The 12,172-nt window shown below is 36.7% G+C and overlaps 1 protein-coding gene across 1 annotated transcript in view; it reads right to left on the bottom strand.

The window, feature by feature from the left end:
* Positions 1-2,244: 2,244 nt before the first annotated feature.
* Positions 2,245-12,172, bottom strand: part of DCBLD1 (discoidin, CUB and LCCL domain containing 1) — a 109,804-nt gene continuing 99,876 nt past the window's right edge. Inside the window, exons 12-15 of the mRNA XM_072643141.1 lie at positions 11,637-11,724; positions 10,502-10,551; positions 9,153-9,269; positions 2,245-4,784 (exon numbers count right to left, since the gene is read on the bottom strand). Coding sequence (XP_072499242.1) covers positions 4,255-4,784; positions 9,153-9,269; positions 10,502-10,551; positions 11,637-11,724 — 785 coding nt within the window. The 3' untranslated portion in view covers positions 2,245-4,254. The remainder of the gene's footprint in view (positions 4,785-9,152; positions 9,270-10,501; positions 10,552-11,636; positions 11,725-12,172) is intronic.

Genomic DNA, 12,172 nt, shown 5'->3' with positions numbered 1-12,172 from the left:
TAAGATACCTTTGTGAAAAAAAAATACCTTTGTAAAAACGAATTGATTTTAATTGGTTATTAGTGATAGTGAGGAGATGTCCACTGGTTAAATGATATTGGGGAGATACTAATTGGCACTGACAAATGATATTGGGTCATTAATGAGTAGTACTGGGTGAACGTATTGGTATTGGGGGTCAGAGTAATAGCGAACCCCAATGGCTTGAGGGGTGCCACTAGAACTGTGAGACACACACACACACACACACACACACACACACACACTTTTTCCTGTCCTTATCTTTGGTTTAAAATTGGCTATCTGCAGTCTGTCAGATTTTTCTCCTTTCTTTCCCTCTCCATATGCTGGAGAAGCAATAGAAAGGGGCTGACACTTTAAGAAGGAATTGGACTGGGTGAGTATGACATGGTGTAAAGAACACTGGGTTTAATTAGAGGACCTCCATTGGAATCTTGGCTCAACCATTTACTGTTTGTGTGTGAGACCATCAACAATTATATCAACAAACGTTTATTAAGCTCCTTTGTTGCCAGGAATTTGCTGAATACCATGGATAGAGACAAAGAATGAAATTATCCCTATTTACAAAGAATTTACTTTGCAATGAGGGGAAATCCTATGTACATTCATAAATGTATACAGAATAAATAAAATGTTGGTAATAGTAGTTAAATACAACATCCTTTGGGAAAGACAGCACTAGTACTTGGGGGATTAAGAGAGGCTTTTCCTAAAAGGCCAGTCTAGATGGATCACAGTTTGGGAGGGGCAGCAGTGATGAAAGAAACTGGAAATATGGGTTGGGGTCAGCTTGTGAAGTGCTTTAAAAGCCAAACAGAAAAGTTTATATTTTATACTAGAGGCAACAAAGAAAAATTAAAAGATGAACAGATAATGAATGGCCAAACTATGAGGTATCTAAAGGGAGACTTGGGGCAGCTAGGTGGCACAGTGGATAGAGCACTGGGTTTTGAATCAGGAGGACTCATCTTCATGAGTTCAGATCTGGTGTCAGACACTAGCTGTGTGACCCTAGACGAGTCACTTAACCCTATTTGCCTCAGTTTCCCTATCTGTAAAATGAGCTGGAAAAGGAAATAGTAAACCATCCCAGTATCTTTTCCAGAAAAACCCCAAATGGGGTCATGAAGTCAGACATGACTGAAATGACTCAATAACAAAAAAAAAAAAGGGAGGGGGCATTAGCATAAGATAATAAATAAGAGTGCTTGGCTTAGTCTTTTAGTAAGCTTAGGTTCAGATCTAGCCCCTGATGAATGCTGGTTGTGACTCTGGGCAAATTATTTAATCTCTCTGTGGCTCTAGGCAACTATCTTAAGACATGAGCCACCCCTCAGTAGTGTGGAGGAAATCACTGGATATCACTGTAAGAGCTTAATAGAAGCTTACTGGTCAGTTCTGCCCCAACCAAAACCTAAAAACAAACAAAATAAATTACTCTTTATTAGGCTCAAAGACAAAGGATTTCACATCATCCTTCCTGGAGTCAGAGAGGCCACGAGATATAATCTAATTCAATCTCTTCTAAATCCATATGCCAACTTTTCTCAAAATTTTTAGCCTCAGCATTCTTAAAAAGTTTTGAGGACCCTAAATTGCTTGTTTATGTGGGTTATATCTATTGATAATAGAATTAGAAATTAAAACTGATAAAATTTTTATTTATTCATGTAAAAACAACAGTAAACCCATTAACATGCTAACATAAAACATTATTATGAAAAATAACTTTTTCAAAACAAAAAAGTTAATGAGAAGAGTGGCATTGTTTCACCCCAAATCTAATAATGTCTAGCTTAACAGAACACAGCTGAATTGTCATATCTGCTTTACTCAACATATTGTAATGTCGTTTTGCAGTATTTAAAGAAAATTCAGCCCCAGTTTGTGAGTTTTGATATTACAGGCCCCCTGAATGGGTCTTACAGACCTTCCTGCCCCCCACCAGCAGTCTGTGTGCATTTTGGAAATTGCTGCCTTATGTCATAATGCTTTATGGGTCATCTCTTTACTAAATAGTTTATCTGAGTTTACTGACCTGTCCTTCAGGAAAATGCAGTATTGAGGATCAACTGGAGTGGAGAGAAATTAGAGGCAAGGAGACTGATTAGGAGGCCTCCCTCGCCCCCCTCCCCCACAGTAAGCCAGGTGGGAAGTGATGAGGTCCTAAAGTAAGGTGGTTTATGTGAACAGAAAGAAGAGATACACTCAGAGGCAAAATAAACTTTGGTTTGGAAGTTTAATTATTAAAATTAGTATACAGTACTACCACGTAAACAACAAAAATGCCAACAACTTAGCCCCACAGTGTTGGGAAAATAAGCTGCCATGACATTTCAGCACCCCTCAGTGTTTTCTATACATTTCACAGAAATTATGAAAAACTGTACACAACTACAGTTACATCCAGAATTTAGGGACTGGGTGTTTTTGGTCCAGATTTTCAGCTAATATACCCAGGAAGGTCCCAGATGGAGAAAGATCGACTTCCTCTCTTGCTTACAGTGTTCACAAATAATAACATTGCACAGTTTTATTTCATAAAGCCTGCTCAGATAAAAACCACTTCAAATAATTTAAAAGCTCAAGTCTGCTCTAATCTAGAATTAGTAATATGTGCCAGAGAGAAAAATGTGTTTTTTTCAAAAATGCCTCTTTTCCAACCATCTTGGTATGAACGACTAATGGACTGTGTCTTTATCACTTTTGTAGGAGAATATTTGAAATAAAAAGAAATTAAAACCTCTTTTTCTCAGTCTCATTAGTATCTATTGTCAGAGCCAGATGTGGTAATTTGACCTCAAAGTCAATGCTAAGCTGAGATAAGAAATCATACCCAGGAACACAAACTGGAATTGCTATATTACTTTCCTCTTCTATTGGTATAAAGAACAGGATTTTTTGTGTTTCATTTTTATTAATTCACATTTTGACTTCACAGACATTTTGAAAAGGGAAAGAAAGCTTTGTGGTATTACCCAAAGTTCAAGTGAGGAGTATGTGAGAAAGAATGAAATGATCAGCAGAGAGGAGAAAATTGTTCTCTTAGTGGACCATACTGGACAGTATGAAGTCTTCTGAAATTCACAAAAACTGAAACTGCTCTGAGAAATAACTGCTTCACATCCTTATTGAAAATTGAACCCAGGCAGCTGATGATCACGAGAGAACAGACCGGGACAACAGAACAAAACAACGACAATAACACATAATTTCTAAAAAACAAAACAAAACAAAACCGCCACCCTTGTTGGTGTGTTTTTAATGCTTCAAGTAATCTGAGGACTTCTAGGAGAAGAAAAATAAAAAAAATGCTTTAACTTTTCACTATCAAAAGAAAGGAAATGAGCCACAATAACACGAAGATTAAGTTTAAACAGGCCTGCTGCTAAGACTCTATCAGATAAAATATATCTTAAAAGTCAATGGAACTATTATATAAGGTTTTTGTTTAAATAGCTGCACATTCCCACTTAACCTCTGTGCAGATCTAAAAATTGATCAAGAAAATTTAAGTTATTTTAATTCATGTTAAATAAAACTCTGTACAGATTGCACTTATTACACCAAGTAGCTTAAGATCACAGTTACAGAAAGGAAAATACCACCTACTCATCTGACGTCTGCCAGCCCACAAGAAAAACCACAGACCTCTAAGGTCAAGACCAACATCGACGGCAATATTGTGTAAACAGTAAAAGAGGTTGTCTTTGTACCTCCTCAGAAAGATCCTATTAGGATACAGCACACAGCCCATGTATGTCTATATATTTAAAATATACATATATGCACATACATGTACATATATATACACAGTATGTATATATGTAGCATCTGTATGTGTATATATGTAGACACATACACACAGTGGGTATATGTGTACATATGTACTAATAAGATGTATCTATGTCTACCTATATTGATACAGATATATCTATAATTATATGTATTTGTAGATATGTATAGTTATTTAGCCATATCAATAGATGGGATATGTAGATATCCCATCTATTGATATAGCTAAATCTCTAATTTAGAATTAAGTATATCTATATACATATAAATAGCTAGAGATAAAATCTGTAGTGATATAGGTAGATATGGATACACACACACACACACACACACACACACACACACACACACACCTTTAGGAAGATCCTAATTGTTTTCAGTGACTGTACACCAACATAATGCTTAGTACCACAGCAAGCTTCTTTCACATTGGGCTTATAAAAGGGCAGTCATTGCAGTCTGGTTTATAGGTTTGAGACAGTCTCTAGGGGCTGAATAACCGTCATTCATTAAGGGACTCATTTGAGGTTTCTGATAGTCGGTATCACAGTCTTCAGTGGTTAAGAAGCTTTTGCCTTTGGGTTTATCATAGTCACCCTGCCCTGGCTTAAGACCTTGAGGCAGCTGGTAGTCTCCACATTTGGCATCCATTCTACCTGAACTGGAGAAGCTGCCAGAGGAAAGGGAAGGTTTATGAGCTGGAGCAATGACAGGCACATTGTAGCCCCCTTCAGGAAAGGTTTTCTCTCTCATTAAGTGCCGTTCTATAATAGGAGTTGCATACTCAGGCTCCTGATTTGTCAAAGGCAGTGCATACTCATGGCGGTTGGTGGGATGAGGGCAGGCATAGTGGTTTTCTGGTTCAGAGTTCTTCCCTGTCTCATTAGCTTCTGTGTCCATTGGTCTGAAGGTGGAACCTTTCCTCATCACTGTTCCAGTTCCAATCATGAGAGGTTGATGATAATCTAAAAACCAAATAGATGATAAAACTGGTAAATGGTACTGCCATATTATTTTAGTCATTACACATTCTTTATGTCTGTAGAAGGCACCAACTATAGTTCCTAGAGAGGAGGGATTGAAGTTCATGAACACTATTCTTTCTGTCCCAATACCACCATCCCTCTCTCCACCCTAATTCTCCCAACCTTTCCCTGCCACCCCAAACAATAATGAAAACCTTCAAATTTAGGTACAATACAGTAATGCATGTGTGACAACTGGTATCCAATTCTTCCATTAGTTTGCTGTTTTTAGAATATTTGACAGATGACACAGCAGATCAATAAAAATTAAATAATTATTAAGTAGCAAAAGTACCTATGAGAGATTTTTTTCCCAAGCTGACACATATCAATCAACCTCATTTCTGCCAGGCACTGTGCAAGATATTGACCATAAGATGATAAGACAGTAATGGTTCCTATTTTTATAGACATATACACATGGAAAGATATGAGAGACTAAGACAAAATGTGATAGATTAATCAATACATGAACCACTTACATTCCTTTACCCTTTTCATCTCCTCTTATCTCCCTCACTTGGCTGTTCCACAGGTGCACGTCTTCACTGAACACGTTCATGGACCTTGGCCTGGCTACTTGGCCTTAAAGATATGGCCATTTTCAACTACTCCAAGGCTCCCAATAATTCACCATGACTAACACTCCCAGTCTTGCCTCCTACTTTTACCCTTTCCCTAATGTCACCAATTAAGACTCTCACTTCTCCCAACTGCTAACTCCTTAAGAAGTTATTCTTGACCGGTAAATCAAGAACAAGAGTCCTCAATGACCCCAATACTATTGTAGCCAACTCCTCTTACTGCCTCTCTCCCCCGACCCCACAAGAAAATTCCACACACCTCTCCTTTGGAGAAGGAAATTAGTGAAGGAAGGACATAAGGTGATGGGGAGGGGAAAGAGATAATATCCACATATGATAAAGAATAGCAAAAGCCAACCAGCTAATTAAAAATTTATATTATTACATAAAAATATCTATACTTTTAAGATCTTAAAAAATGTTATTCTGACTACATGACTGTCCCATATCTTTTTTATAAGGCATTAGAATTCCTAAAGGATAACCTTTACTCCATTTCTCCCACATGATTCTTCATTGGCAATATACTGCAGTCACAAAGGCCCTTTGGGTGATATGTAATTCTAACTTCACATTTTCATTTTATTAATTTTTGGAGACTGTATCATTCTACTGTTACAATGCAACCGCACAGAATCACTGGAAATATATTCACATTAAAAATATAAATATTTTAAAATAAAAACCTTTGTGCAATGCTTTTAATGACTTCACTGTTCTCCCCAAAACAATTTTCCAAATGTAATTCAGCCCACTCTCTTTCTACTGTTTAATTCTAGGACCATTTTATTGTACATCCTCAGTGCCTGCCCAGCAAATGAAAGGCAGCATCTTATACTGGAAAAACACTGCATTTGGATCAGACACCCTGGCTTTGAACTGGGGGTCTGCTACCTGTCTGACTCTGGGCAAGTAACTTCACCTGCCTAGGCCTGTTTTAGGTATATTGACTCTTCCATTAGAATATAAACTCAGTGAAAGCAAGGACTGTTTTGTGTTTTTCCTTTGTATCCCCAGTCTCTTGTAAGAAGTCTGGTACACGATAGGAGAGTTAGACTGAACTATTAGTATAAAAAAATCAACTTTTGCTGCAGCAAGCATCCAGGGATCTCTGAAATTCTGCGTAATTCTGCAAATGTGATTTCATTCTAAGTGAATCAGGGCACAGATTACTTCCCATATGTTTCACTTGTCCAGGACACACACACACACACACACACACACACACACACACACACACACACATACACCTATGCATATGTATGAATATGTACATATGTATGTGTGTATAAGTGTATGCTTGGGGTTGTATATTGAGTGATATGCCCACGGCATATCTGACCTTAAATTCATTTTAACCTGTGAAATCTCAGTGCAGCATAGCCACTAACTAATTTTACCATTCCTCTAGGTTGATGGAGCACCACTGGTGAAAAAATCCCCAAATTAAGCTGATTTGATGTACTACAAATTCATGGTATATGTACTAAGCTAGGCCCCTTCTGATGCTTGATAATCTTTATCAATCACTCTACCCTTATCAATTCTTTATCCTTTTCCCTATAGCAATTTTACCAAACATTTTCTTCTCTCTTCTCACTACCAAATCTACTCTCTAACACTTATGCAAAGGGTCCAGCTTCCTACTTCACTGAGAAAACTGAGGCTGACCAAAGTTTTCTTAGTTTCAAACCCCTTCTACCATTCTTTAAATTTTCTCACCATCACTCCATGACTTTCTTTCTTCCCTTTGGTCAGAAAAAAAGAGAAACCCTTATTACTCCCAAAGACTAACCTAGAACCAAAGAGTCTTAGTGTCGTACAAATATCACACAATAAGAAAACCAGTAATTAAAGTTTCTGGATTTTGTTATTCTCATTGCTGCCTTATTCTCCACTCTACAAATCTCATCATGGGAGAAGAAAGGGCTTGCTTGCACAGGACTAAGAGATTTATTTTATTTTTCTGTTTTATAGGTCACCCTGGCCCAAAATATTTATTACCTACTGGTGATGAGTTTAGTTTTTCTGTTTTTAAGGTGGTCCTAAGATAAGAGATGTGGTCTGGCATTAGGAGAAAGGGAATAAACAATTGTTAAGCACCAGCAGCATGCTGAGCATTGTGCTAAATGCTTTACAAATATTTTCTCCTTTGATCCTCATAAGAACTCTGAGAAGTAGATGCTATTACAATCTCCATTTTACAGTTAAGGAAACTGAGGCAGACAGAGGTCACGTGACTTGCCCAGGGATACACAGCTACTAAGTTTCTAAGGCTATCTTCCTGACTCCAGGCCTAGCAGTCTATCCACTGTACCCCCTAGACACCTAGGACAACACGACATCTTCCCTGAGCTTGATGCAACCTGCTCCAATTTGCACTCTATTGATAATCTCTGGGAATCGAGGTTCACCTCTAAACTATGATGAAGCCCTGTTGTAGGGCTTCAGTGGATGAACATATTAAATATTATTTTAATGAGTACCAAGCCAGTAATTTGTAATATGCACATTTCTAAACTAATAATACTAGATCTAGAGAAAGGGCATACATAATCTTCTTTCCAAACAGGAAAAAATAATGTTCCTTCCTCCTTGGCCTCACTACTCCATAACTTCAAAACTTTCAGAAAATCTCTAGAATGGGATGGTCTAGTTGACTACTTTAAGAGTTACTGCATCAAAGCAGATGCCCATTGATTGGAGAATAGCTAAGAAAGAAGCTGTGGTAAGTAAATATATAATGCAGTGTTACTGTGCTATGATATCGTGAATACAGGCAAATATGGGAAGACTCATCCGAACTGAAGATACAGAGTGAAATAAGCAAATTAAGTGAGATAATAGATGTAAAGGGCTTTGCAAACCTTAAAGTACTACAAAAATGCTAGTGGTTATTATTAGTAAACAAAATCAGGAAAATAGTATACACAGTGTTGACAACATATGAATAAAACAATTAAAAAACAACCGAAATTAAATGCTGTGAAATAAATCAATATGACCTAGTTTGGCCCCCAAGAAGACATATGAAAATTGTGCCTCCCCCATATTGTTTGCAGAAGTGGGGAACTATGGGTAAAGAATACTTCTAATAACACTTTTTAAAAATTTTTTATAAATTTTGCTTACTTACTACTTTCCCCTTTCTTTTTATCCTTTGTAATAAGGGATGGCTCACTGGGAGGAGAAGGAAGAAATGTATTGGGAAATGTAGCGGTGTGAAAACAACAGACAGCAATCAAAGTTTATTTTTTCAAAATGTGATTGTGTATACCATGTCAAGACTACCAATTTTAAAAGAAAAAGAATGTACTCGAATGCTATTAACTATGGTGACTATACCATGATACTTCATAGAGAACATGACTATCTTCCTTTGATGATTTAGAATTATTGTGAAATCTGATAGTGGCTCCAGGTCAACATCATGTCTTTTAGTTATTAGAACTGTTAGCAATTGGGTGGAGAATCAGTGCTGAACACATGGCATGCATCACAGATTCACAGTTCTTTAAATATCCTTCTGATGGGGGCTTGTTTGCAGCTTCTCCAAAGTAGAGTGCTGAAAAAAAAACCTGGTAATGATATTTCTAAGTTTTTGGATTTGACATAAAGGATAATTGACTAAAATCATATTTTCCCACAGGTCCTACTATTGCTTGATCACATAAAACTCCTCAAGTCAAAGGAGCTGATTTTCACCAGAGGTTTGGACATTTACCTGCCATGTCACTTGTGACCAGGTCTAATTTCTGGGTCATCTTTTCATTTTCATAACTGATGGTGAACTCTGATGATTGACGTCTGACAAAGGGCTGTTTGAGCAGTTTCCAACATCCTGGAATAAAGATGCAGCAATTAAAGAAAAAGAGAGAAAAAAATTCAGAAATAATCCACATGGTATGCAACACACTTTACTAGAGGAGTTTTGAAAGGACAAAAGATCCATTATAAATGCATGTCCTGGGCTTTGTTGAGGCTACCAAGGTTTGGAAAAGCTATGACATTAGTTGGGCTATAGGGAAGTACAATCTACACATACACATACACTCATGCATGTGCATGTGTACAGAAGTATACATACAAACAATATATCTTTTATATAATGTTGTTTTCTTGGATATAGAATAACCTTACTTTAGAAAAGTCAGCTGGACCACAGGGATTTTCAGGATACTAAGCAACAGCAGCGTGCTGCACTTGTTGACAAATGCTAATATTTACAAAGGCTGTTCCTGTATCTAGCAGGTATCTCCTCCTCCGAGAAATTCTAATTTCCTTCATAGCTCAGGTTCAAGCACCACTTTCTACATGATGCCTTTCCTGATCCCACGAGCTCTTAGGCTTGCCCCATAAAAATTATCTTGTATTTATTTATCTTCTCATATATTGATTCCTCAATTTCATGTAAGCTCCTTGAAGGCAGAAACAATTTCATTTTTGTATCTTAAGCACCAAGTGCAGCATCTGGCACATAGTTGGCATTCAATGTTTGTTGATTTGTGATTAACGTGGAAACAGGTTCTTACCTTTCTTCACTGACTTCCATGTTAACCTTGTTTCAGGGCAATCCCCTGAACTAAATCCTATCCAATATTCCAGCTAAGAAACTCATTAGCCTATAATAAGATGCTGAAAATTGAGCATGAACTCTTCCATGATATTTCTAGGGTTGCTACCCTTAGTTTTCAAGCACCTTAGCAGAGGTAGAGGAAAGCTGGGGGACCCCAAAGCTTCTTGATGGCTACTGAAATAACTGAATTAATTTCAGTTCATAGGTGACCACTTTAAAATCTTTACTCAACAATCCGTGACATACATGCAGTTTCCAAATTATTGAAGGGGATGATGATGAACTTAAAATGGACCATGAAAACTTTGGTTTCTTTGGATTATAGACATAGAGCACATTTCTGCAATCCTGTTGCTACCTTAAAGACATAACAAGGCCCTGCATTAGTACTTGGTGTTCAAATGTAGCTAAGAGAAAGTGGACAATTTTTTTTTCAATTGGGAAATACCACAACTTCACAGAAAAATCAATAAAAACTGTTAATATTTTTGATCAACCTGTTTTCTGTGCCTCAGCTGATCCATAAGGATTTCCTTTTGTCTTCCTTCTAGAAGGGTTAAAAAAAGAAAAAAATATAGAATTTACCATTTCTCAAAGTATGTTTTTGTCCCTACATCTCCAATACAATTGCTTCTAACTAGAAGAAAGTTATTGTACTTTGTTTTGGAAACTGGCATCTGTAAATGTATTTTTGATCACCATTTAGTTTACTGCATTACTTAGAAAACTTGGCCCTAGAAGTGCTTGAGGAAAAAAGGCACCAAGTTAAAATGCATTGTTAAAAAAATTAAAATGTAAAAAGACATCTCAAATTCAACTCTTCAGAGTAAAGGCTTTCATTGTAGTCTACTATACATCAGCCTCAAATAATAGGCTCTCTAAAAGCATTTAACTAAAATACACTGAAGCCAACACAATTGTTTTGAGCAAATACCAAGTCTGGAGCTCTAAACTCCAGACATACTTATATCCCATATCAACTTTTAATCAGAAAGTTACTCATCATTTTGTTTGCATTAACATGAAGAGAACATTCCCCCTATTCCAGAAGCCAAAGCTTTTAAAATCATGACAAGAAATTTTAATAAGGTATATATTAATTAACAAGAAATATTTTCATTCTTAGTCTTGATCCTACTCACTGTAACCCAGGATTGGAATCACAGAATTTTTGAGTTAGAAGGGGCCTTGTTTAACACCTTATATTGTTGAATTGTTTCAAAAACTGGGGCTCAAAGAGATTCTAAGTTCACATAAGTAGCTAAACCCAAATCTCCAGACACTTAGTTCAGTGTTCTTATTCTAACACACCACTTCCAGGAGATGCCTTTTGTCCCAGAGATTCTAAAAAAAAGCACCTGAAGGTGTCAATGAGGAAGATTTAACACAGTTCAAGATTCCTATATTAAAAGAACAATGTCATTTCCAGAATATGCTTCTTCAGCAAGGTGCCAGATCCATATTTAAGGCTTCTATCTTACAAAAAATTACTTGTCTCCCCAACTTACCCTCACAAATAATGTTATTTTGAAGGCTATTTTTCCATGTGCTAGGGGAGGAAGCCAATAAAACACCCTTCTGGGTTCTACTACTATTTTTATAATTATTCATTAAAATTAAATAGGTACATACTTTTTCACAGCAGCAAAGATACCCATTCCAACTACAAGCAAGGCCACAAAGAGCACCAAAGGAATGATTACAGTTCTCACTTTTATACCTAAAAAAAAACATTCTGACTCAGATCAACTCAAACAGATTCCATTTATTTGAAATTGAACATAATATAACTCTTGAGCCAATAAAAATACAGAGAAAATTACCATAAAAGATATTGTAGAAATTGAGGCCCACCCACTAATATCTGTAGGATTTATGCACTAAGGAGAATTTTATTGGTGTGGAATAGAAATACCAGAAACTTAGGATAAACTTGAGAAAATATTTAAAGTAAATTTAATTAAAAATGGGTCTAGTTCCTATGCTTCTCAGGGATTACAATCTACTCTGAGAGGGCTGTTTGGTCCAAACTATACATTCTCTTCTATAAGTAGATCAGAATATAAGGAGAGGTTTGAAATGGATCCACACTCAGGATTTCTTACAGCGAACTGATCAAAGTTCACAGTGGAATCTACAAAATAGTTCAGCAACACTCAGAAGTTGTA

Source organism: Notamacropus eugenii, chromosome 2, assembly GCF_028372415.1.
Source record: "Notamacropus eugenii isolate mMacEug1 chromosome 2, mMacEug1.pri_v2, whole genome shotgun sequence".
Taxonomy (NCBI): Eukaryota; Metazoa; Chordata; class Mammalia; order Diprotodontia; family Macropodidae; genus Notamacropus; species Notamacropus eugenii.
The sequence above is the reverse complement of the archived record's forward strand: the minus strand, read 5'-3'. Positions and strand labels throughout refer to the sequence as shown.